The 25,421-nt window shown below is 44.7% G+C and overlaps 1 protein-coding gene across 27 annotated transcripts in view; it reads right to left on the reverse strand.

The window, feature by feature from the left end:
- ADGRL2 (adhesion G protein-coupled receptor L2) overlaps positions 1–25,421 on the reverse strand; it is a 202,702-nt gene that overhangs the window by 111,766 nt on the left and 65,515 nt on the right. For all 27 annotated transcript variants that reach the window (XM_077277691.1, XM_077277688.1, XM_077277687.1 and 24 more), the window contains exon 3: positions 395–608. In XM_077277691.1, the coding sequence (XP_077133806.1) occupies positions 395–608 (214 nt within the window). The remainder of the gene's footprint in view (positions 1–394; positions 609–25,421) is intronic.

The following is a 25,421-nucleotide window of genomic DNA, read 5'->3' on the forward strand; positions in this document are numbered from 1 at the left end:
AAAACTCAGGTGTACCTATAACATCCTGTTTTTGAGGTGCTGGAGGGTCGGGCACACTCCTACTGGGATTAGTTTGGAGGTCAAATTAGTGGAAACAATTATTCCCAGTTGTTTGAGTAAAAGATCATCAAATAATTCTTGTGTAAATAAATGCTCATCGTGGTCAGAAAAATACAAGGAACTAGGCGAATAGGAAGGGCAGCAAACCAATGGACTGATACTATCAAGATAATGGTGGAGAAGACCCTGGTGAACCTCTCTCGGCTGCACAAGATTGATCTTCCTACAAAGGGTTCAACTACCAAGTTGCCAAGGCTCAAGATCAAGCCGAAGGCCGTTAAATAATAATAATCATAAAATAATAAACAATGCTAATTCGCCTCCATAGTTTTACCTTTGTGACATGATTTTGTAGGCATCTGGAAGATGGCAGTCTACGTTCTCCATCTGAAATGGGTCGGCATCACAGATCTTGTCATCTGTACGACCGTAGTTGGCACTTTCAATCATTATGACATCACTTCCCGGACATCGAAGATCGATGGGATATCCTTCACAGGCGAGCTCCCGTCTTACAAGGCCAAAAGGCAGTGCTGCTCGACTAAAGCCTAGAGAAAAAATAGAAAGGAAATTAAGATTATTTGTATTTTACATTAAAAAAAAAAAACAAAAACCATCAGTCACCATAAGTGGGAGTGAGAGTCGCATTTGAGGCAGAAAACATCAATTTGCAAGCAATTCATTGACTCAATTATTTTTTTCTGGATCACAAATAGTCATCGCCTCTGTTTTAGGCTTTACACAATCGATTGTGGAAAGTCAAATGTTCCACTCCATTTCTTTGCAAAATAACCCTTAAAAATATTGTCAGACCCTTATTCAAGTTGTGCTATAATATACAGTAAAGTCCCCACACCCCCCATGATAAAATGCCAGGTTTTTGTAATGTAAAAAAAAGAAATTCTATCAAGAAGAATCATTTCAGGATTTTTTTCCAGCTTTAACGTCGCCCACAATTTGTGCAAATCCACTAAAAATAAAACAATTATTTTGAGGGTGAAATAAGAAAAAACAACAAAACTTAAAATAATGTGGTTGAATAAGTGTGAACACCTGATAATTGGGGTTATGGTTGTGCACGGAATCAGCAGATCACCTTTCATGGTCATGTAACATAATAGTCAGAGTTCGGTCACCGCCATTTACAGCAATTCTGATACACCACCAGAGAAAGTGTCGCTGTTCTAGGAGGATTTTCCTGACATTTTCTATTCTGTAAACAGCTGACAACACAGCAAAGGATCTCATTGTTGTGTGCATATTTATGCTACCACATTATTTTATTTCTTTCTTTTTCTCTAAAATAAGATTTTAATTTTGTATTTTTCAATTAAATTGTACAGAGTATGGGCGACATTAAGGTGGAAAAAGTTCTGAAATAATTGTTGGTTTACGTGATAAAAACCTGGCAATTTAACAGGGGTGGGTAGACTTTTTATATCCCCTTCACATACATGTAAATAGCACATAGAAAACCCCAGTCAGCTGGTACTGAAAGTAGAAATGCTCACAGATTCCTTATTTAGACAGCAGAAGAAATTACCTTTTTTCCCCCATGGTGGACATTTTTCACCAATTCACAGAATGGGAGAAAAATGGCCAATGTTTTGGGAGTCCAGTACCGAGACCCCCCACTGATATCTATATTATGAATCCTATGTCCCTGACAGTGAGGGTGATCAATAAGTGGAACTGGCTGCCACGAAAGGTGTCGAGTTCTCCTTCAATGGAAGTCTTCACACAGAGGCTGGACGTCTCTGTTTGTGATGGCTTTGTGACTCCTGCATTGAGTAGGAGATTCATGTCCAACTCTATCAGTCTAGGATTCTACTCCTCCTCACTGTGGAGGTCAAGCATGAGTGTTCCCACTACATGCAAAGTCTATGGGTCAGACGTACATGTGGTCCACTGATGGCAGTCCAGCCACTCCTTGCTGCAGCCCCCTGCTTGGGCTTGATGGAGAAGACAAAGCTCATAATGGTCTAAAAGAACAATTAAGTAATCGTTATAGAGTTAAGTAAAAAAGATTTGCAGTTCCCTGGTCTGGATTCAAACCAGTTCTCCTTGACAGTCACACCAGGACAGATTTAACTTCTGTGGCCAGCAACCTTGGCCTGGAGTCCAGGCTGCCACTTGCACAATAGGCCCTGGGACCTCATGTGAGGCCTAGTTACGTTGTAGGGCTGCCCTTGTCCGGCCGCCAAAGCCAACGTTGCCCTTGTCCGGCCGCCAAAGCCAACGTTGCCCTCGTCCGGCCGCCAGAGCCAACGTTGCCCTCGTCCGGCCGCCAAAGGTTACTAAACAATCTCCAGCCAGACTGAGAAAGGATAATACAAGTTGTATCTGACCAGGGAGTTGGCAGCTGGGAGACTAGAATAATTGTACTTTTTTTGCATTTTGTACGAACTTAAAATCATATTAAGAGCAGGAAGAAAAACAGAACGAGCTTCTTCCTGGAGACCCAGATTCACAAACAGGAGGAAGCAAGTGTGACAAACAAGATCTACTGGCTATATTTTAGGCGAGTTCCCATCACAACTTTGCCTGCTGGATAATTCCCTGGGCGGTCTTCTCCTGTTTTCCTTGGCTCATCTGCACTGTTGCAGGTTGGATTATACCTGAGGGAGCGCATCACTGCTAAACACACACGATTCATAATATTCTCTCCCTCGCCCCACTGCTGTATACAAGGCTCTGCGTATCGGCCCCGATCACAGAATCACCGGTCAGGTCCATCCGGGATGGACATAGAAAAGAACAAAAATGTGCAGAAATTATTTTCCACTTACATCATCACGAATACATACAACAGGAAAAAAGCTGTAAAACATTTTAAAATAGTGACTGGTTTCTCAAAACCAGCACCACCCTTGTCTATAGGCCATGCCAGGTATTACATTTTAGAAATAAAAGCGTTCCTTCTACTCAACTCAGTCAACAGGTCTTCATAATCTATACAAAAAGTTTAAAATATATATATATATATATATATATATATATATATATATATATATACGCATACACATACGTATGCACACACATATATATGAGAGATCTGACTAGACAGGTACAGTGGGTGAAATAAGTATCAAGCACGTCAACAATTTTCTAAGTAAATCAATTTCTAAACGTGCTATTGACATGAAATTCTCCCCAGATGTCGGTAACAACCCGTCCAATCAACCCGGGGAAAAAACCATCATAGATGTCCATAAAACGTATTGAACACATGTAGAAAGAGAGGAGCAAAAAGCTCTGGAAAGTCCTGACTCCAGCTGAGATAGATCAGTAATTAGGAAGCAATCCTGCTACTAAGTAACAAATAATATCAGCTGGTCAAACTGATGGCATAAATAGGTGTCTTATTACCAAAGAATTACACAAGAAACATCTCATGATGGGTAACACCACTGAACTGTTGCCAGACCTTTGCAACCTTATTGTTGAGAAATATACTGATTGGACTGTTTACAGAAGAACTTCTAAACTACTGAAGATTTCAGTGAGCACAGCTGGGTCCACAATTTGGAAGTGTAAAAAACATTATTTCACTATAAACTTGCCACAACCAGATGCCAACAAAGGCTTTTGTACGAAGGACTAATTCCATTTCTGTAAGCGTGTTGAATACTTTTCTCATTATTTCTCATTATTACACATAATTTATATACATCTATGCGGATTTATTTGCCTCTGTGGATGGGATGGGGTGTTATTGGCATTTGGGGAGAATTTCATGTCAATAGCACCCTCAAAAATAGATTTACTTATAAAATTGTTGATGTGTTCAATACGTACTTCATATAGATCTATCTATAATACCAGAAAGAAAATGGCGCATACTTGAAGCATACTTTGTATGACATAAATCCCCATGAAAAAAATGTGTTTTTGCCAATACTGTTGTGTTTCTAACAGGCCTTAATTTAGGAGTAACATCCCACCCGATGCAGGTCTCCTCGTCACTCCTATATACGTGTATTCCAACACATGGTTACACAAGCAATAAAGAAATGACGATGTCGTCCCATCGGGGGTTAATCTGTCCATCAGTACAAAGGGCACAAAGTAAAAATCAATTTACCTGTAAAGTAAGGGGGCCCTCTTTTATGACCAGAAATCTGCCAGCCAACAGGTTTCGCTGGGAATAACTTTTATATCTTAAAATCGATAAAATATTTAAGGACGGATAAAGGTTTATGCCGGATTCTGGCAGAAATACTCCGCGAGAAACAGAGGAAACCTACACAGAGCAGTCAGCATTTCAAGACCGTAAAAGATATTACAAGTTCCCTAAACTTTGCCTGGTTTTCCCAAACTGTAGTTTGTACTGATGAAAAAGTTCGTAACTTCCAAATTCATTGACAATAAATCACATTCCTGGATAGGCCCTTATCCTCCACCCTTCATTTACCGGCAGGACAGGATTAACCCTTTCATTCCATTTCAGTTGTAAATAAATCTCTATGGACACCAGGGTAGCCTATACAGTCAAGGCGGTAAGACTTGGCAGTCATGGCCAATAACGTTTTGCTTGGGAACCAATTTTTGCGAGGAATCTTTACATTTTTTAACAAGCTTGTTCCTGTTGTTCCCATGAGCGAACCACCGGTGGAGAATCTGGCAGCTGCTTTTGCTGCTCTTCATTGAAAACACCTGTCCAAGCCAAGCAGGGACCACCAGAGAATCTCCAGTCAGGCCCACATTCTGGCCTAATTATAAACCCCAATGGTCCATAGGAGGGTAGACCCCAACACTGAGCCCCAGAACTTGTTGCTACTTGTGCAGTTGAGACAAGGATTTTTGCTTTCATACGTTTTGATGCAGATTTTATTACACCTTTTTAAAGCCAATGTCAGGAGTCTGTCATAAAGGGAGGGAAAGTGCAGAGGAACAACTCTGCATTAAAGAAACAAGAGCCATGAAAGAAGCTGCCATAACTCTACCAGTTAAAAGATTTTTATGAAGGCTCGCTCCGTCCAATCTCGTGTTTAGACAACTTGGCAGCCGCACTACTTTTTTGTTTGTTTTATTATAGGTCGGGTCAAATATTCACATAAAATTTCATTCGACGAGTAAGCAGGCGGATGACATCAATGGCAAAACATCGCGAGCTCGCGGCACACCTCGCCTGCGCCTAACTAAAAAGATTACACCTTTAACGAGCCAATTAAGATTAAAAATGTCTGTGCCAGTTATGGTAAAATGCAGAGCAGCCGGGCACCGGCACCACAAGGCCACATGGACACCGCGTTAACCGACTTTCCGCCATGAGCTCATGGCTACAATGTGGCACTTTGTTTCCCGTCGTCTTCTCACTGTTCACCAGCAAATTGAAAACTGTAATCAGTAAAATTTGAGTTATAGGCTTAATTGCCTCAAAATATCACCCCGGCATGCGCGGCCGTCCAGGGTGTAAGCAGGAATAATCCCGGCTGATTATTCAGCACTTCATCGCTGCCGGAACTGTGACAAGAGATACCGGTGATGTATTAGATCTGGCCGCAGTCGTGAACTCAGACTTTTGCTCTAATTTGTACATGTTAATCACTGTTATACCAGTAAATGGACACATCTGCTGAAATTTTATTTTGTCTGCAAAGTAGGAAACAAAAAAAAAAAAGTGCCTGCATAATCTGAAAAACAATGATGACGAATATGGAGAAGAGCGATAACGTTATTGATCAATCATCAGATTAAAATACAGATTACACAGTAAATTGATCAACCAGCTTAATATAGCAATTATACAGTAAATTGAGCAATCCAATTGTCTTGTTATTGTTGTCAAAAGGTAGAAAATCTAAATATATATAATTAGTATTTTTGAGCAATGTATATTGGTATTAATTGTTGGGATTTATTTGCTAAATATTTGGTGTTTTTGGTCTAGTTTTTGTGCACTGCAAATATATTCTTTTTGATAAAATATTTTATATATTTTTTCTTATTTGGTAAATACCAATATACAGTATTATTTTTTTTGGGGGTAGGGAGGTTGAATACCGTAAATTTAAAAAATGAAATGGAAAAAAAATATATGCATAAATTACGGTAAATAGTGGAGTATTCATTACAAAAACATGTACGGGAAAAAAAAGAGCTCTGCACTGGCATGTGGAAAAAATATTATAAAAGTCGCTGTAGTAGTAATGTTTGGAAGAGTAAGAAAAATATGTTTATTAAATTATAAAATACCTGGTTAAAAATGATAATATTTTTAATAATTATAGCAGAGCTTTGGAAAATAAGACTATAGTGAAGAAAAAAAAAAACTTTCTATATACAAATATAAATACATACATTTTACATTTTAAACAATTTAAAAAACTGATTCTCTTACAGAGATGTCATTCTGTTTTTTTTACACTTTTCTCTTGGTAACATTACTACTGTGGCGACTCTTGTGATCTTCTGCTCCATGCCAGCGCCGAGCGCCATTTACTCGCGCATGCCTCTGTGATGGACAAGTTTACTATTATTGACGGAATATTTATTTTGTGCTTGTTTAGAAAAAAATATGAAAAAGAAGAGAAAGTTAAGAGTCATCTCTTGATCTCCATTCACATTACGGAGAAAACGCCATTGTTGGACATTACGTGTCGCATCGGCCTTTATTTCGTCACACACAGGAGGGTCGGAGCATCACTGCCATTATTGGAGCCATACACACGTTACATTTTTATTTATTTGTTTCTAAGCAAAAGACATCAGCAGGAAAACAAAAATCCTTTATTGAATGACAAATGAATAAAATTCCTTTCCATCCTTCAGAACGGCGTGTGCTTCACCTACGGAGAACACAATGTAACCCCGGTGACCTTGAAGGCTCGTGTTATTGTTAGCGAGCCGCAATTAATCAGGCGAGAATTTGGTTATTTTTATTACTCGGTTGCCCAAAGTCCCAGAGAAACATTCCAACAAGGGAAAGAAAACCCCTATACGGGCGAAGAGGGGCCCAGGTTACGGTTAGACGCGGCTTTCAGGGGGAGTCTCCGGGCAGCCATAACAATGGCAGTCAGATTTGGAAGTGACAGACCTTATGGTAATCCCTTCCTCTAATTAAATCAGTAGAATGAGAGTCTGAAGTGGTAAATAATAAATCACAAAGAATCCACAATCTTGTTGCCATGGAAACCACTGCGCCGGCTGCCATAATTGCTGTGATCGGCACCTTGGCCTTTTTGACACCGAGCCTGATCTTGAATTCTGGTCATAGACAGAGCGGAGCTTTTCCAGACCTCTCCGGCAATCATGTAACATGCACCTCTCCCGACCGAGACGCTTCCTCGCTCAAGGCCACCATCCTGCCTGGATCCGTGGACAGTAATTACCGAGCAGGCGGCACAGCGCCCAAATCCAGGCCTCCGCTGCAGTCAGAGCCCGGCTAGGTAAAGCCGCCGGTAGGGTCTCAGCAGATGTGTGTACTGAGAGGTTGGACACGATCCAAGCAGAGAATATCTGATGCAGCGCGCCAGTCTCTCCACAGCGATCACCTCCAAACAAAAAGCCCAGGATCATTTATTTATGTAAAAACTACCACAACATATCAGACTCTCGCCAACCATCGGAACCTTCAAAAAGAACCTGAAGACCCACCTCTTCCGACAAGCCTACAACCTGCATTGACCACCGATCGACCAAACCGCTGCATGACCAGCTCTACCCTCACCTACTGTATCCTCACCCATCCCTTGTAGATTGTGAGCCCTCGCGGGCAGGGTCCTCTCTCCTCCTGTATCCTCACCCATCCCTTGTAGATTGTGAGCCCTCAAGGGCAGGGTCCTCTCTCCTCCTGTATCCTCACTCATCCCTTGTAGACTGTGAGCCCTCGCGGGCAGGGTCCTCTCTCCTCCTGTATCCTCACTCATCCCTTGTAGATTGTGAGCCCTCGTGGGCAGGGTCCTCTCTCCTCCTGTGTCCTCACCCATCTCTTGTAGATTGTGAGCCCTCGCGGGTAGGGTCCTCTCCTCCTGTATCCTCACCCATCGCCTGAAGATTGTGAGCCCTCGCAGGCAGGGTCCTCTCTCCTCCTGTATCCTCACTCATCCCTTGTAGATTGTGAGCCCTCGCGGGCAGGGTCCTCTCTCCTCCTGTATCCTCACTCATCCCTTGTAGATTGTGAGCCCTCGCAGGCAGGGTCCTCTCTCCTCCTGTATCCTCACTCATCCCTTGTAGACTGTGAGCCCTCGCGGGCAGGGTCCTCTCTCCTCCTGTATCCTCACTCATCCCTTGTAGACTGAGCCCTCGCGGGCAGGGTCCTCTCTCCTCCTGTATCCTCACTCATCCCTTGTAGATTGTGAGCCCTCGCAGGCAGGGTCCTCTCTCCTCCTGTATCCTCACTCATCCCTTGTAGATTGTGAGCCCTCGCAGGCAGGGTCCTCTCTCCTGCTGTATCCTCAACGATCCCCTGTAGACTGTGAGCCCTCGCGGGCAGGGTCCTCTCTCCTCCTGTATCCTCACCCATCCCCTGTAGACTGTGAGCCCTCGCGGGCAGGGTCCTCTCTCCTCCTGTATCCTCACTCATCGCCTGTAGATTGTGAGCCCTCGCAGGCAGGGTCCTCTCTCCTCCTGTATCCTCACCCATCCCTTGTAGACTGTGAGCCCTCGCGACATGTATTGTTTAAGATTACTGTACTTGTTTTTATTATGTATACCCCTCCTCACATGTAAAGCGCCATAGAAAATTGGGGCTATAATAATAATAAATAACCTAAGTAGGGATCACCCGATCACCAGACTACCGATCACCCAGCCTCAATATTCTAGGTTGCGAGTTGACAGACCAGAGACCACGCCGATATCCCAGCACAATGTGCTACATGGATTTCAACAAAGTGAATACAAAAATTGGCCTTTTTTATTTAATCAAATTACAAAGTGAATTAAAAAATAGAAATCTAACAATTTTCACACCGGACACATTTTTATTTATTTCTTTTACATTCCAACTTCCTGTTGCTTCAGGAAATTAACATGTACATTAGTAGCAATGAAGAGACAGATTGTATCTTTTATATTGAGGCACCTAAGAAGCGTGAGCAAAGGTCATTGTGAAGGGAAGGAAAGGAGGTGAGCTGTGACATCAAACATGGTGGATCTTGTGTTATCTACTGTATATAAGAGGTATCAGTCATTGTACAGGAGGAGGAGGAGAGCTGTGACATCACCTATTGTGTACGGTGGATCCTGTGTTATCTACTGTATATAGAGGTGTTATCAGTCATTGTACAGGAGGAGGAGGTGAGCTGTGACATCACCTATTGTGTACGGTGGATCTTGTGTTATCTACTGTATATAGAGGTGTTATCAGTCATTGTACAGGAGGAGGTGAGCTGTGACATCACCTATTGTGTACGGTGGATCCTGTGTTATCTACTGTATATAGAGGTGTTATCAGTCATTGTACAGGAGGAGGAGGTGAGCTGTGACATCACCTATTGTGTACGGTGGATCTTGTGTTATCTACTGTATATAGAGGTGTTATCAGTCATTGTACAGGAGGAGGTGAGCTGTGACACCACCTATTGTGTACGGTGGATCCTGTGTTATCTACTGTATATAGAGGTGTTATCAGTCATTGTACAGGAGGAGGAGGTGAGCTGTGACATCACCTATTGTGAATGGTGGATCCTGTGTTATCTACTGTATATAGAGGTGTTATCAGTCATTGTACAGGAGGAGGAGGTGAGCTGTGACATCACCTATTGTGTACGGTGGATCCTGTGTTATCTACTGTATATAGAGGTGTTATCAGTCATTGTACAGGAGGAGGAGGTGAGCTGTGACATCACCTATTGTGAATGGTGGATCCTGTGTTATCTACTGTATATAGAGGTGTTATCAGTCATTGTACAGGAGGAGGAGGTGAGCTGTGACATCACCTATTGTGTACGGTGGATCCTGTGTTATCTACTGTATATAGAGGTGTTATCAGTCATTGTACAGGAGGAGGAGGTGAGCTGTGACATCACCTATTGTGAATGGTGGATCCTGTGTTATCTACTGTATATAGAGGTGTTATCAGTCATTGTACAGGAGGAGGAGGTGAGCTGTGACATCACCTATTGTGAATGCTGGATCCCGTGTTATCTACTGTATATAGAGGTGTTATCAGTCATTGTACAGGAGGAGGAGATGAGCTGTGACATCACCTATTGTGAATAGTGGATCCTGTGTTATCTACTGTATATAGAGGTATTATCAGTCATTGTACAGGAGGAGGAGGAGGTGAGCTGTGACATCACCTATTGTGAATGGTGGATCCTGTGTTATCATCTGTATGTAGAAGTGTTATCAGTCATTATAATCCTGTCTGTAATGATAAGGAGCCTGCTGGAAATGCATCCTGTAAGGACAGGAAGTGGGAGTCTAAAAGCCCAGTGGTCAGCATGAAAATTACATGATTACTAAGTTTAAAAACTCAATTATGAAAAAAAAATTATATACGGTATATATAGTAACACTAGATCCTGATATAAACCAAAAACAGCATGTGATTAAAGCCCAGTTCTACAGACTTGCAACTTTTTTTTTTTTTTTTTTTTTAACGTGAAACAAAGATGATGTTAAATAAAATTAAATTAATCTTTTTTGCCCATTTTTGTTTTATTTTCCAGGTTTTCTAACATTAAAATCTGTGAGACATTTGGTAATGAAAGTTTTTGATCAGCCCCATTTTCCCATGAACGCTGCGCCGTCCTGTGATTGATGAGGCAGTCTATAAGACGTCCGTAGCGAGTGTATTCTCCGGCCACACGACTCATTTACTTAATTGCTCATTAATTGCTTTTGTCATTTTGCTGTTTTTGCCATTGGGTGTGACCGGCGCTGGCTCCGGTGTCAATCACTTCTGCCCGGCACGCCTGTCCTCAGTCTGGAGAAGCGGGCGACGCGCACTCGTATTGTGGAGTCTGACCGCAAAAAGAAAACCATTGAAAATCGCCTCCAATAAAACACTGCCCTCTGTGCGCCAACAAAAAAGGAAAAAAAAAACAAAACACTAGGCTAAGTAGTAGACTAAGAGTAAAGGCAGATTTTTGCCAGTTGGCGCTTGACTTGATTAAAGCCCCTTCTAGGAAAGATGATACAACTGGATGTGCCGCCGAAAGCGATGGGCCGCCATAAAGGATCCAGCTCTTCAATGAAATAGTTTTTCTCATTTGCCATCTGACCCTCTGCACAATTATACGGGAGGATTATCGGGGACCAGCGATCTGCCGATTACTTTGGTATGGCCCTTGGGAAGTCAGTGGGGGCCGCTGTTAGACCCCTATGTACATCTCAGAGGATGTGCGCAGTGATAGAAGGATGCCATGATGGCCACACATGAGATAACAGTCAGACAGCCGACATCTCTCTCCCCATCATGTGTTTCCAATGGGGAAAGAGGAGGAAGCCGCTGCTGGACTTTTCTGTCCGTGGGCCAACAGCCCAATCCTCATCTCCTCCATAGGAGTATGTAGGTGCCTTCATATATACCAGGTGGGCGACCGGTTGGCAGGTTCAGACACCTTTGATCTAGAGGCAGTCCAGGCAGCAGCACATGCCCCCGTATCAGTGCAGGCACCTCTAAAGGTAGGAGCTTGGCGCCCTGCGGTGCATCTGTAAAATACCGTCATATACTAAGAAGATAAATGCCAACTAAAATGGACATACGAAAAAAAATCCAGAGAAGAATTTAGTAATGAAGCCCCTCTGCTTCTGGGGAGGGGGAAGGATCATACCCCGAGTATGGAGACCTCTGCAACAGACAATTGTCTTGTTTTTGGATGAGGGGCCCAGTTGCTCTTGGAGCACGTCACCCCCCATTAATGCAATGCGGGGCCTGTCTTTGTACTGACAGTAGCAAGCAGCTGCTTGTAAATGAACCGCGATCCCTGGTCCGCCGCTATTATTCTACACTTCTGTCTGACAAGGTCACTTGCTGGGGGGATTTTGGGGAAGGTGGTGGGATTCAGAAAGGAGGAAGAAAAAAAAGTTTGCAGCCAGCAGCCCGGCTATTCCTCGCAGGACGTGAGCTGTCAATGTCTTGTAGGGCAAAAAGCTGCATGAAATAAAATAAAGTAGATGTAGAAAGTGGAATTTGCCCCATTATCGGCCTCGGGAATCGCTCACTTTTCTTTAATTGAGACACTTTTGTTATTCAAATTTTCTGGAGATGGAATAAAGCGCGACTCTAATTGCAATACAGGATTAGAGGAGAACAGATTATTTGACGCTGCGTGCAATAAAACCTTCCCACCGCGAGTACTCCGGGTGTAATCTGATTCCATGTCACCTTTTCATGGACGCCGTTCTCCGATATTCCACGATTATCTCAAGGCTGTGATTAAAAGCTTTAACTACGAGGGGGGCTATTCTCCAACATCCTACAGGACGTACGTGTGGGTAGAGAAAGAAAATTCAGAAATTAAAAAAAAAAACATATATGTGTTTAATAGGTTTTATAATGCCAAGGATTGTAGGATCAAATCTACAAATTATTGAAAACTTTTTGGAAGTTCACAAACTTTGCATCATGTCGGAAAACTTGGACAGAACTGCATTTCTAATATCCAAAGCCTAATCTATATCGGCGCAAAACTGTGCAACAAGTGGAGTGGGGGCGTAACTATAGGGGGTGCAGGAGACCTAAATACTAGTGGGGAGGGCGCCAAAAGACCCTTCTGCCTAATAGGAAGACACTAGTATCACACAGAACACATGGCGCGGGGCCCGGCAGCTTCACGGTACGTCCCTGACATGGGTCCTTGTCTACCATACATCGGGGAGAAAGGCTACAAAGTCTTACTCTGGATGGATTTTTATCAGAAATGGTGCAATACTGGACTTCCCCTGTAGTGGCGCTACAGAGAACCTGAACATTTACGGCCACAAATTACTGCAGAATTTTAGGGATCGGCCTTAATTAACGGTGAACTTTTTGCTGGAGAAACCTTCTAACAAAAATCAAAAGTATCCAGCCCCTTAAATGGTCCTAAAGATCCCGGCTTTGGTCTGATAACCCCATAGTGGAAATCCAGTTGTATCTCTACGATACTGAAACAAACCAATGAAAACTTCCCAAACTATTTCCCGTTAAGATTGGTGAAAAGTTTTGCTGACAGCCTGGTTTCTTTTCGGAGGCGACTTCCTTGTCTGATCTTTGCAGACGGCGGCGCGGAGCAGTTTTGGGGTTGAGCTGGCCGGTGACAGCTGCTTGGTGATGCGAGAAATCTGTAAAGCGTGGGAGTTATCACATATTTGTGGATGCCACAAATGGATTTTTTATAGAGGGCAAATTGTGTGTAATAGTTTACAGAAGGCGTCCGTCTCGTCTACCTGAAAGAACAAACAAGTCTGAGATGGTTAAGATTAAAAACGTAACCAGGGCGGAAAGAGTTCAGAGTCTTTACATCTACGGCGCAGTGCCCCCATTACTGTGCCCCCATCTGGAATAGTGCAGTCTAGTACCATAGCCAATACATGGGAGCAGGAAGGAGGTTGAAGGACAACGTATAGTCTTCTTTGGGCAAATGGAACCTAAGGATAAGTTTGGAGAAAGAGCACGAGCTTTCCCTAAGCAAAGGGCCACAAAGTGGTGACGATAGGGCCGCAAAGCGGTGACCACAGGGCCGCAACGCGGAGACCACAGGGCCGCAACGCGGAGACCACAGGGCCGCAACGCGGAGACCACAGGGCCGCAACGCGGAGACCACAGGGCCGCAACGCGGAGACCACAGGGCCGCAACGCGGAGACCACAGGGCCGCAACGCGGAGACCACAGGGCCCCAAAGCGGAGACCACAGGGCCGCAACGAGGTGACCACAGGGCCGCAACGAGATGACCACAGGGCCGCAACGAGATGACCACAGGGCCGCAACGAGATGACCACAGGGCCGCAACGAGATGACCACAGGGCCCGGCGCCCATTTCAGTCTGCAATAAAGTGTCAGCCATTATAAAGCCACATGTAGAGTTATCGCTGGTTGGCACATAGCACTGGGTTTGCAGCGGCCGGTTGCTTTGTGGCTTCGTGGTCTCAGCAGTTTTACTGGTTTTATGTAATTTTTTTCCCTATTTTGCTGTACGATTCCCATAGCCACAAAGCTGCGTGGCTTCTTAGAAGTATGAGATTTGCAGTGAATAATTTAGGACAGAATAAAAGACAAAGACGCAGCATTTGGCCCCTTCACATGCATTTAAAGAGTTATTCCTCTCTTCATACATGGATATTGTCGGATATCACTTATAAAATCAAGCTCTTTTGCAACTTACAGCTTATTGAACTTTGCAGCCGTTCTTGAGCTATTAACACTTATTTACAGCTCGTTACTAAGGAGACCGACCACCGCTGCGGTTTAAGCTTATAAGGGCTGTGCTGAAGCCAGTCGGGATTATTAGATAACTGCGCGATCTGGGACAGCCTGAAAATAATGCACGCAAGATTAACAGAAAAGAGCTTCTGCTGTCCTGCAGGGGTGGTCGGTCTCCAAGGCAACCAACTGTATAAAAATAAATAAATTTTAAAAAAACGGCTACAAATTTACAAAGAAAAATTGCTAAACTGCTTGTGTCAAGCAGCTTTAAGGTGGGAATAACTTTTTAATAATCTTCCAAACTGCCCGACTTCTGCCCTGGTTCCATAAAGCAGCAGCACTTCACATCTTTATACTTACATTCCCCCCCCCCTTCCCCCATTTAAAAAAAAAAAAAAAAATAGAATTGAATTGAATTGAATGAAGAATTGGCAGCACTATGGACCCCCCCGTTGTGTCCGTCCCGCAGCAGTCCTCCTCACAAGGACATTTTTTGCAGAGACGTAACAGTCTCTTGCCTGACGCAGGGATGATCGGCACCGAACGCACAGGAGCTTGTTAATAGATTACTTTATTAAAGCACCAAAGTTACCTGTGCTCCCGGAAATCGCAGGAAACCGTGGGCGGACGGATGCGTCCAATGCAATCAACATGAGAAAACACAAGGTTCCATTAATTCAGCTCTGCTGACATGAACCAGGTATTATGCAACGCAATTTGGGCACAATGAAAGCCAAAAAACGGATTGTGCACCCAAGATCCATAATGTCAAATACCTTTTTTATTTTTAATTTATTTATTTTTTAGTGAAGGGGTGGTGATGGTGCAGGAGTCTTTGGTGCACTACCTGGTCCCATGTGCCTTAGAAATGAAAGACTTCTTTATTTTGAGCACAAAACAAAATGTCCATAAAGTTAATTCCGATGTTTCAAATTGTTTTTGAAGTTTATTTTAGGTGAAAGGTTCGGGAGTGCCGTCACCCTGAGTGCTGGACATGTGAAGGACCAAGATTCTGACCCAAGCGGCCATGTCTTGACCCGAGGTGCCCCGGCTACTATACCGGCAGCCGCGTGCTTGCGCTCTACATCTTCCGGTGTCGCGATCATGCACGTCCAGGGTTTACCTAATGGGCTTCTCCTCTGGATAAACATTTGCAGATTTCGCCCTTACATTGTAATAATAATAATACTCGGCCCTTCAAACCCGATCTTATTGTGAAGCTTTACAAAGAGCGCAGTGTTCAGCCAGACGGTTCTGATTGTGGGAACGGCTTTCTGCGGCCCTAACAAGCATGCACTCATAACGAGAGGCTAATGGTAATGTTTTATGACAAGCTTCAGTTCCTTTTGGTGCACGGTGAACACACACTAGTGTCACTGTGGGAGCGCAGGATAGGGCTCCATCCATCATTTGTAATCAAAGGCAAGTAAATTACTTACAACCTCATTTACATCTTTCCATCTTATGTTGCACGCGGACAGCGGGGCTCCATCAATGGAGTTTCACAGACGTTGACTTAACAAGCAGAGCAGGTTCTTCCAAGGAAATCTTTTCTAGAAAAGTTCTGTACTCTGACCATCCATCGCATCTTACTATTCACCCAGAGCAACGAGAAATGGGAGAGAAAATGGAGGCAGGACATCTCGTATGGCCACGATATGACGCAAAGGGATGTGTGCCGAGTGCACAGCGGGGTTTGAAGTCTGGCGCCTTTCTTCCTTGCGCCGTACTAGGCTAAATAATAGCACCATTCACTGGTCAGGGCCCGAAGACCCTACAGCCCACCAAGGAAAGTGACGCCAATGGCAGCAGATGGAGGCTGAGGCATCTCTACCTTATATCATACCAGGCTTATATAAGAGCGCCGGTGACCAGACAAGGTCCGAAGACCCTACGGCCGACCAAGGAACGTGACGCCAATGGCCATAGTTGGAGGCTGACGCATCTCTATCTTGTATCATACTAGGCTTATATAAGAGCGCCTGTGACCAGATGGGGTCCGAAGACCCTACAGCCCACCAAGGAACGTGACGCCAATGGCCGTAGTTGGAGGCTGACGCATCTCTATCTTGTATCATACTAGGCTTATATAAGAGCGCCGGTGACCAGACGGGGTCCGAAGACCCTACAGCCCACCAAGGAACGTGACGCCAATGGCCGTAGTTGGAGGCTGACGCATCTCTATCTTGTATCATACCAGGCATATATAAGAGCGCCGGTGACAGACGGGGTCCGAAGACCCTACGGCCGACCAAGGAACGTGACGCCAATGGCCGTAGTTGGAGGCTGACGCATCTCTATCTTGTATCATACCAGGCTTATATAAGAGCGCCTGTGACCAGATGGGGTCCGAAGACCCTACGGCCGACCAAGGAACGTGACACCAATGGCCGTAGTTGGAGCATGGCGCATCATAAATGTGGGTAATCTCATCTTTAGATAACCAGAAAACTCTATTTAAGTTAAGAAAAATTTTGATGCACTGTTAAAATTTTTTTTAAATTAAAGCGATTTAAAGAGGTTCTTTAAAAAAAAAAAAAACAGTAGGAAGTCATCCTGATTTAAACAAAAAAAGCCAAACTTACCATTGGAGCCTGCCCTCCTCTCTAATGGTTTCCACAGGAAATGAGGGGATTATGTCCCGACCATCGATCACCGGACGCTGCAGCCAATCAATGTGAATTTCGTGGACAGGTCTCAGATGATGGCAACATTCAGCAAAGACCAGAGGTGAGGAAGCACTGAACTGAATGGAGGATACCCGCAAAAAAAGAAAAAAAAAAATTCTCTTTCTTCAGGATGTTCCCAACGTTTCAAGTAAAAAAAGTCCCTTTAAGAGAGGGTGGCCCCCTTCTCTTGGTTACTGTGCAGGTGTTCTAAAGAGCATCTGTTACTCTGGAGCACTCCACCCATCCTGTATAATAATGGGCTTCATGCAATACTGCATTTCTCCTGTGGTGACGCTGCAGGGAAACGTATCACTTACAGCCAGACTTCTGCACAGATTACGGATGTTCTCTGCAGGACCGAGCAAGAGGGACACACGGTGATAAGTCTACCCTCAGGGGTCCCATCTAACAAGCAGGGGCATCTACAGAGGCACCGGCAGCCCCAACCTCCTACACACCAGAATCGGTAACAGTGGGCAGACCTCTCTGGATACAGTCGTCTTGTGATCTGCGACAGAATAAAGGCTTAGCTCGCTTTCTGCCATTTAGTTTTGGATAATAATGTTCCGGGAAATTAGTCTGATCCCGTACGGTCCTTCTGTAATTCACTGGGAAACTTAGAGGCAAGTGCCTAATTTTCCTGCAGTGCCCCCACAGGAGAAATAAAGGATTGCATTGTGCACATAGGAGGATATATAAAGGGACGGGGTCTTGTAGGGGTGAAAGATGGTACAAGACCCCTCTCAATTATAAGACAAAAGTTAGATAACCCTTTAAACGCTGCCAAATGGCCATAAAGCCCCCCCCAAGGAGCGTACATGGACATCCGAACATTCCCCCCTACGTCCTGCTGTTTTTCTGGGCCCTTTTACCGGCAGGACCGAGCTTTGATGCATATGTTGTACATTACAGGAGGCCGGGAGAGCGGGTACGAGGATGGGGGGCCGCGGTTACAAGAATGTCTGCGTTTCTCCTCCCCCGACTTATTAAATGCAGCATACATAATCCTTAATTGTACGGTGCGATAATTCTTCCTAAACATATGGTGCACGCAGCTGATGAAACAAAATAAAGAAAGAACTGCCGACGTCTCCACCAACGTGACTCCCGTCATTGAGTGACAAGCAAACCACGTTAACCCCTTCAGGTCCTCTACACCCCGCAAAGAGCTCCCCCTGTGCAAAAGCCTCGGTGACGGCAGCTCCAGCCCGGGAGTTAACGAGTTGCTGAGCGATTACCACCGACTGGAGAAGTGGGAAACCGATGCAGGCATACCCAGGAGCAGGCAGGCATACCCAGGAGTGGGCAGGCATACCCAGGAGCGGGCAGGCATAACCAGGAGCGGGCAGGCATAACCAGGAGCGGGCAGGCATAACCAGGAGTGGGCAGGCATAACCAGGAGTGGGCAGGCATAACCAGGAGCGGGCAGGCATAACCAGGAGCGAGCAGGCATAACCAGGAGCGGGCAGGCATAACCAGGAGCGGGCAGGCATACCCAGGAGTGGGCAGGCATAACCAGGAGCGAGCAGGCATACCCAGGAGCGGGCAGGCATAACCAGGAGCGGGCAGGCATAACCAGGAGCGAGCAGGCATACCCAGGAGCAGGCAGGCATACTCAGGAGTGGGCAGGCATACCCAGGAGTGGGCAGGCATACCCAGGAGTGGGCAGGCATACCCAGGAGTGGGCAGAACCAGGCAGGACCTCCGCCACCTAATGTTGGCCCCGAGACGGACCCTGCCTCGCTTCCAGAATCCGTCTAACATTAGATTATGGAAACGGCCAACACCGGACCCCCGCATTTGTAATATTAAGTTACAATTATTTGTATTACTTTTTTAAAATTAATAAATAAATAAAAATCTAATAAGACTTGTAAAAGTGGGGTGTTCACACCTTCAGGTGGAGGGGGCGAGCTGAGAAAATTATGGAAAAGGAAAGATGGAGAATGCTATGCACCGAAGGTCGAATGTGGTGACGTGAGGGTGGGGGCGCTAATAGAATAAGGCAACAAAATTACAACTTCCAGAGTCACTTGCACAAATTGATTTTATTTTTGTGGTAAACGCCGCTGTTCTCCTGAATAGGACAATGTTTTTCTTTTGATTCTGTGCCTCTCCGTTCCTGAGATATGGCCCCATTATCCCTGTATGTAAATCTAGTCCTCTGAGCCAACTGGGCGTGTCCTCATCTCTTTCCTGTGGGTGTTTTTTAGGACCATCCCCACTTGGCTAAATTGATTAGATTCAGCTACAGGTAAAAGTCAGATGTCTCAGGAACAGAGAGGAGCAGGAAAAAAAGAAAAACCATCGCTGGATTCAGGAGAACAGCGGCATTTACACCAGATAAAAAATAATAAATATATATATATATATATATATATATATATATATATATATATATATATATATATATATATATATATATATATATATATATCACTTGTGAAAGATCCTACATAATCTCTCCCAACACATCCCACGGATTGGACGAGGATCCCTGAAGTCCGGCAAACAGATGCACGGTGGGCTTTACGGGGCTGGAGAGGGAGACCGGTAACTTCTTTTTTCAAGTTTTTGTGTAGACTTTCAGCAATTATTCTAGAGAAACACGTCATGTGCCGATTTGGCTGCACTCGGCATGCACATGGCAATTTTAAAAACCCAGCAGACATGCGCTGCCCGGCAGATATTGCGGTAGCCGACAGACATTGCGGCGGGTGGTACATATTACTTCACTTTTGCACACTTTGTGATTCTCTGAATTTCTGATAATTTTATTTCTATAGCGCCATGATATAAAAGGTTGCTGCCGTCACGAGATGCCGCGATGACGTGACTGACACGGCTGCCGCTGCAGACATTTCCCTTCATGTGATATTACAACCCCCATTAGATAACACTGTTGTTCTGCAGGGCGTGATCCTGAGAAGCCGGCGTCTGGGGACAATGCGCGGCTCTTACAGGGACGGTCAGTAATTATTCCATCTGTTATTAGTAGAGATGATGTAACATTCTCATTCCCGTCTATCAAAAGTAACAATGCCTTTAAATTGGCGTCCGATAGTCTGGAAATTCGGAGCCGAGCACAGACAACGGATAAAGACTCAATGTTCCTTCAGATTCTCCAACCTTAGAACTAGATGTCAGATGCTTCCTTGGACCCTCTAATAATCCGGCACTGATGACGGATTAAAGGAATTTTCCTTTATCTCTATATATGCTGCCCACTGTTCATCGACAGAACTTTCTAGAAATAGATTTAACTTAAAACTCAATTTAAATTACTATAACGTTAAGTAATTGGACATTGGAGATTTCACACGGCGGGAGACCACTGTCAGGAGAAAGAAAAAGAAAGGCGCTGCATTCGGCAACCAATCAGGTTGTAGCATTCAGTTTTCAACTTTCCTTAGAAAAGATAAAGCAGAAATGTGATTGGTGGCTATGGGCAAACGGGTGTGGCACGGAGAAAAGCTGCTGGATGGCCACAGGTTAAAGGTCACTTCGGGGTCAGTACAATGCCCAAAAAATTACCAACCATCCCAAATTTACTGAGAAGCAAGTCAGGCCTGAGAAGAGACCTCCAAGAGAGCTCTGTGGGCCATTAGGTGGTCGGACAGTTACAGGCCCTGTGGGCCATTAGGTGGTCGGACAGTTACAGGCCCTGTGGGCCATTAGGTGGTCGGACAGTTACAGGCCCTGTGGGCCATTAGGTGGTCGGACAGTTACAGGCCCTGCGGGCCATTAGGTGGTTGGAAAGTTACAGGCCCTGTGGGCCATTAGGTGGCTGGAAAGTTACAGGCCCTGTGGGCCATTAGGTGGTCGGACAGTTACAGGCCCTGCGGGCCATTAGGTGGTCGGACAGTTACAGGCCCTGTGGGCCATTAGGTGGTCGGACAGTTACAGGCCCTGTGGGCCATTAGGTGGTCGGACAATTACAGGCCCTGTGGGCCATTAGGTGGTCGGACAGTTACAGCCCTGTGGGCCATTAGGTGGTCGGACAGTTACAGGCCCTGTGGGCCATTAGGTGGTCGGACAGTTACAGGCCCTGTGGGCCATTAGGTGGTCGGACAGTTACAGGCCCTGCGGGCCATTAGGTGGTCGGACAGTTACAGGTCCTGTGGGCCATTAGGTGGCTGGAAAGGGAGGAGCTTATGTTGCCACACCCCCTTCCTCAGTACTGCAAAAAATGCACAGAAGGGACAAGGAAGTGGAGCCGCATGGTCACCTCGCCCCTTTCTTTCTCAAGAGAAGTAGAATAGGGCTGCAGCCCTAACATTGGCCCCACAAGACTTTATCCCTCAAAATTTATTGTTCACAGAATAAGATTCAAGTCAGGTCCTAACATCACAGAATTGACAATTGTGGAAGAAGGCGCCATCCTCCCGAGACGCGGCACATTGGCGCTAAACTAGATGGAAACCACAAGCTTCATTCATAAAAGCAGATATTTCCTTCCCGGGAGCAGGAGGCACAAAAACAAGGTGAATTCTCCAGATACTACACGGCCTGGCATCACGGTATCGGCAGCACCGCGCTCCGTAGAACAAACATAGATCGGCTGTGAGGCCACCAGGGGCCCGGAGGTCCTTTGTGGCCCCGAGTGACATCACAGCAGCTCCCCAGTCATCATGGATACATGTGTATTCTCACTAATGGCCCAATTAATGCCCGAGATGTGTTTGTTCACAACGGCGACAACTTGTCTGCACAATCACATCTCCTAGAAGAAAACTCAATAACACGAGATTCTGCCAGACGGGAAGAACTAATGCATTATCGTCCGCCATAAAGAAATGGAGAAGTCGGGAAACTTCCAGAACTTCTACAGACAAAACCTAGAAAAATACTGGAATATTGATGAAAAGGAAGAAGCACTGTGGCCGAAAGATCTGTAAAAGGATGGATAGAAAAACATAGAAAGACAATAGATAGACAATAGATAGACAATAGATAGACAATAGATAGACAATAGAGAGACAATAGAGAGACAATAGAGAGACAATAGAGAGACAATAGATAGACAATAGATAGACAATAGATAGATAATAGATAGATAATAGATAGATAATAGATAATAGATAGATAATAGATAGATAATAGATAGATAATAGATAGATAATAGATAGATAATAGATAGATAATAGATAGATAGATGATAGATAGATGATAGATAGATGATAGATAGATAATAGACAGATAGATGATAGATAGATAATAGATGGATAATAGATAATAGATAGATGATAGATAGATAGATAGATAGATAGATAGATAGATAGATAGATAGATAGATGATAGGTAATAGATAGAGAATAGATGACAGATAGATAATAGATAGATAACAGATAGATGATGGGTAATAGATAGAGAATAGATGACAGATACCAGTCATCGGTTATTGTCCGGAGTTCCACCTTCCCCATTATTCTCCAATAGCTCCTCACACTGCACTCTGGAGCAGGTAGTGGCCCCCTTACATCTTGGGGCCCTGTGCAGTACAATGGCTCCTCACACTGCACTCTGGAGCTGGTAGTGGCCCCCTTACATCTTGGGGCCCTGGTCATCTGCACAGGTTGCACCAATTATATGTCCGCCCTCCTGCCCCGCACCAGGACAACCAGTTACATACAGATTGGGCGTCTTTACTTCGGCTCCGGTGACGTCTGGTTAACTGGAGATGGGCGCACGCACCTCTGCACACAGGGTGAGCTATTACAGGAGCACGGGCGCCGGTGAAACGCGTGAACATATTTACAGGACACGGCGGATGCAGAAGGGCGACTGTCTAATTACTTCATTTATTAGGACCTTGGCTACAGAAGTAAAAGGAATGAAGCCCCTTGGCCCGCAGGGTCCCCCCGCACTGTAATATGCACTGTCCTAAGTCATCCAATAATGGCATATTGTGCACGGGTCACCGCCGGCAGCTCGGGCAAACAATAGGAGCCTTTATGCTCCATGCCGACGACGCAAGGTGCTTATTCGATTCCTTCTGCACCGGGGCAGTGCTCCTCACCTAATCTGTATACATTGGCCGAGTGGTATTCAGTCTTTGTTGCATCTGACCCTCACTTGGCATTTAATTCCCAGTCCACCGGGGTATTCATGCTTCATGGCTCTGATGCACACACTGAAAGCTTTATTTATGTCATGTGCAGAGAGAAAGACGAGCTCCGTCTCTAATAGACAATATCCTGGTGCCTGGCAGCGCCATGTCTGCGGTGATTGTGCCAAGGACAGTGCCCACTGGAAATAGAGAATACCCGGGGTCCGGTGCAGCAACGCCCTGCCCAGGCCTAAGCTGCCGGAAGATTTGCAAGGTATATAAACTGTAACACTAATCACCAACATGTCACCTGGTGCCAAAGCAGTAGACACAAGTGCAACGCATGCAAAAAGAGAGCGCAAGAGATGATCGGGCTTTTTATTTTTCATATTCAATGTCGCCATATTCCATATTAACTGTGAATCTGAATACTGCAAAGCCTCTAATTGTCCAGAAAAATAGATTACTAGGTCTCCTAATAACACCGTAAACCCCTTTTAAGCTCTTTATTGCAAACAAAGTCAGGACAGAGGGGTTTAATAATGCCCTCCTTGCTTACAGGGCATCAACAATACAAAAATGCTGCTATACAGGTGCAGAATATCACAGATCCATTCAGTGTCGCACTGACTCTGCAGGTCCAGCACCTCCTCATCACATGAACCTTTAGATTATTATTCAGACGTGCTACTCCTCCCATTATCACGCTGCTCCAGCACTGTAGTAGTACTCCATAATTCAATTCTGGCCTTTTTCTGTAGATACATAGAATGAGACGTGTGCTCTGATCTCTGTCCGTACAATGGCAGATCCTAAAATGCCGCCGCTTGGCCGGGCCCCATCTTTTATACTAGCTGCTATACGGATTGGCTGTGCCAATCATGTGATGGCATCACGTGATCACGTGATGGGATCTCTGAAAAGCATTATGGGTGAGTTTGAGCTGCAGCACCTGAAAACTATCGTAAATTGTTTGATTTCATTGGGATCGGAGAAGTTCAGAACCTTCGATGCGGATTCCCAGCAGATCAATGCTCCGCTCTAGTGATCGCTCCTACAGATCCCAATGGAAGCTGAAGTTTAATCTGGAAGGGAAAACTTAGAGATCGCAACATATCTGCCGACATATCTGGTGTTTTAAGTGCAGTTGTCAGGACTAGATTACTGAATTCAATGTTATGGCAGCCACCCAACTTTCCCAGGGATAGATAAGAGCCAAGCACGACGCCATTAATTATACCCTTACATAACATCACGATCCGCCAAGATGACCCCTTGCACAAAAAGCTCCTACGTTTTCTTGCTGTTAAATGAATTAATCACAGGCGTATCTCCGTCCATAAAGCCATAATGACGGTTAATAGAAAAATGAGTTAAAATTAGAGAGCGCAGCGTTTTAGGGGTCACCCTGGAGGGCGTGAATTTGGCGTGACTAGTTTACACTTGCTGCAATTTCAGACGGTCTAATAATCGTTCTGACAGTCTGGGCAGAGGCCTGTAATTAGCCGCTGATCATCCTTCACGGGCTCGAAAGAAGCAACGACTAAAGCCCTCAAAACGCAAGAAACTCCCCCAATTAGAAAAGATGACAAGTGGGGGCAAAGAGGGGAGCAATCATCACCCCCAAAAAAGTTTCTTTTACTAAATACTTCTATTCTTCATATCACAACAGTTTTGGATTATCGTTTCTTAAAATTCTTCCTCGGTTTTTCCTCTAGAAATGTATCAATAAACGTATAAACAAATATACAACATTGTAACCAGTAAGAATTGTGACGCTACAATCTCTGACTATCCAATCAGTACTAATAGTGCAAAACTGTATTAAACACATAGATCGCAAAATATATCAATTTATCCATTTATTTCCAGGAGGAACAATGGATGGACTCATGCATTATTGTTATTTCATGGGAAACGTCAGGAGAGATTACAGATACTTTTCTAACTATACAGGGTAAGAGCAAGCAGTAGCTCATGAGAAATGTTTCCGGGTAGAACAACAGCGTACCATCCCCAAAATAAAGCAATATTGTTATGTGGGATCCCGGGTACAGAACTGCTCGTGAACTTCACGCTACGCCCTCAATCCAAAGCTCATTGACTTGGAGCCTTATAAAGGAGAGACGGAATATTATAACTCAGGAGACGCTAAAGTTCTCACTGTCAACAAATGAACTTTCCAGGGACAACACTAAATGAACTGAATGCAACATGTAACAGAGGCTCGGACCATATAGACGGAGCATGAAAGGAAATCGGTCAGGAAGGTTTTACTAAGAAATCCAGCAGTTGGCTGTACAGGCCTTGGTACAACAACTAAAACGACACCAGTCTTGTAGG

The sequence above is a fragment of the Ranitomeya variabilis genome, chromosome 8 (genome assembly GCF_051348905.1).
Source record: "Ranitomeya variabilis isolate aRanVar5 chromosome 8, aRanVar5.hap1, whole genome shotgun sequence".
In the NCBI taxonomy this organism is placed as follows: Eukaryota; Metazoa; Chordata; class Amphibia; order Anura; family Dendrobatidae; genus Ranitomeya; species Ranitomeya variabilis.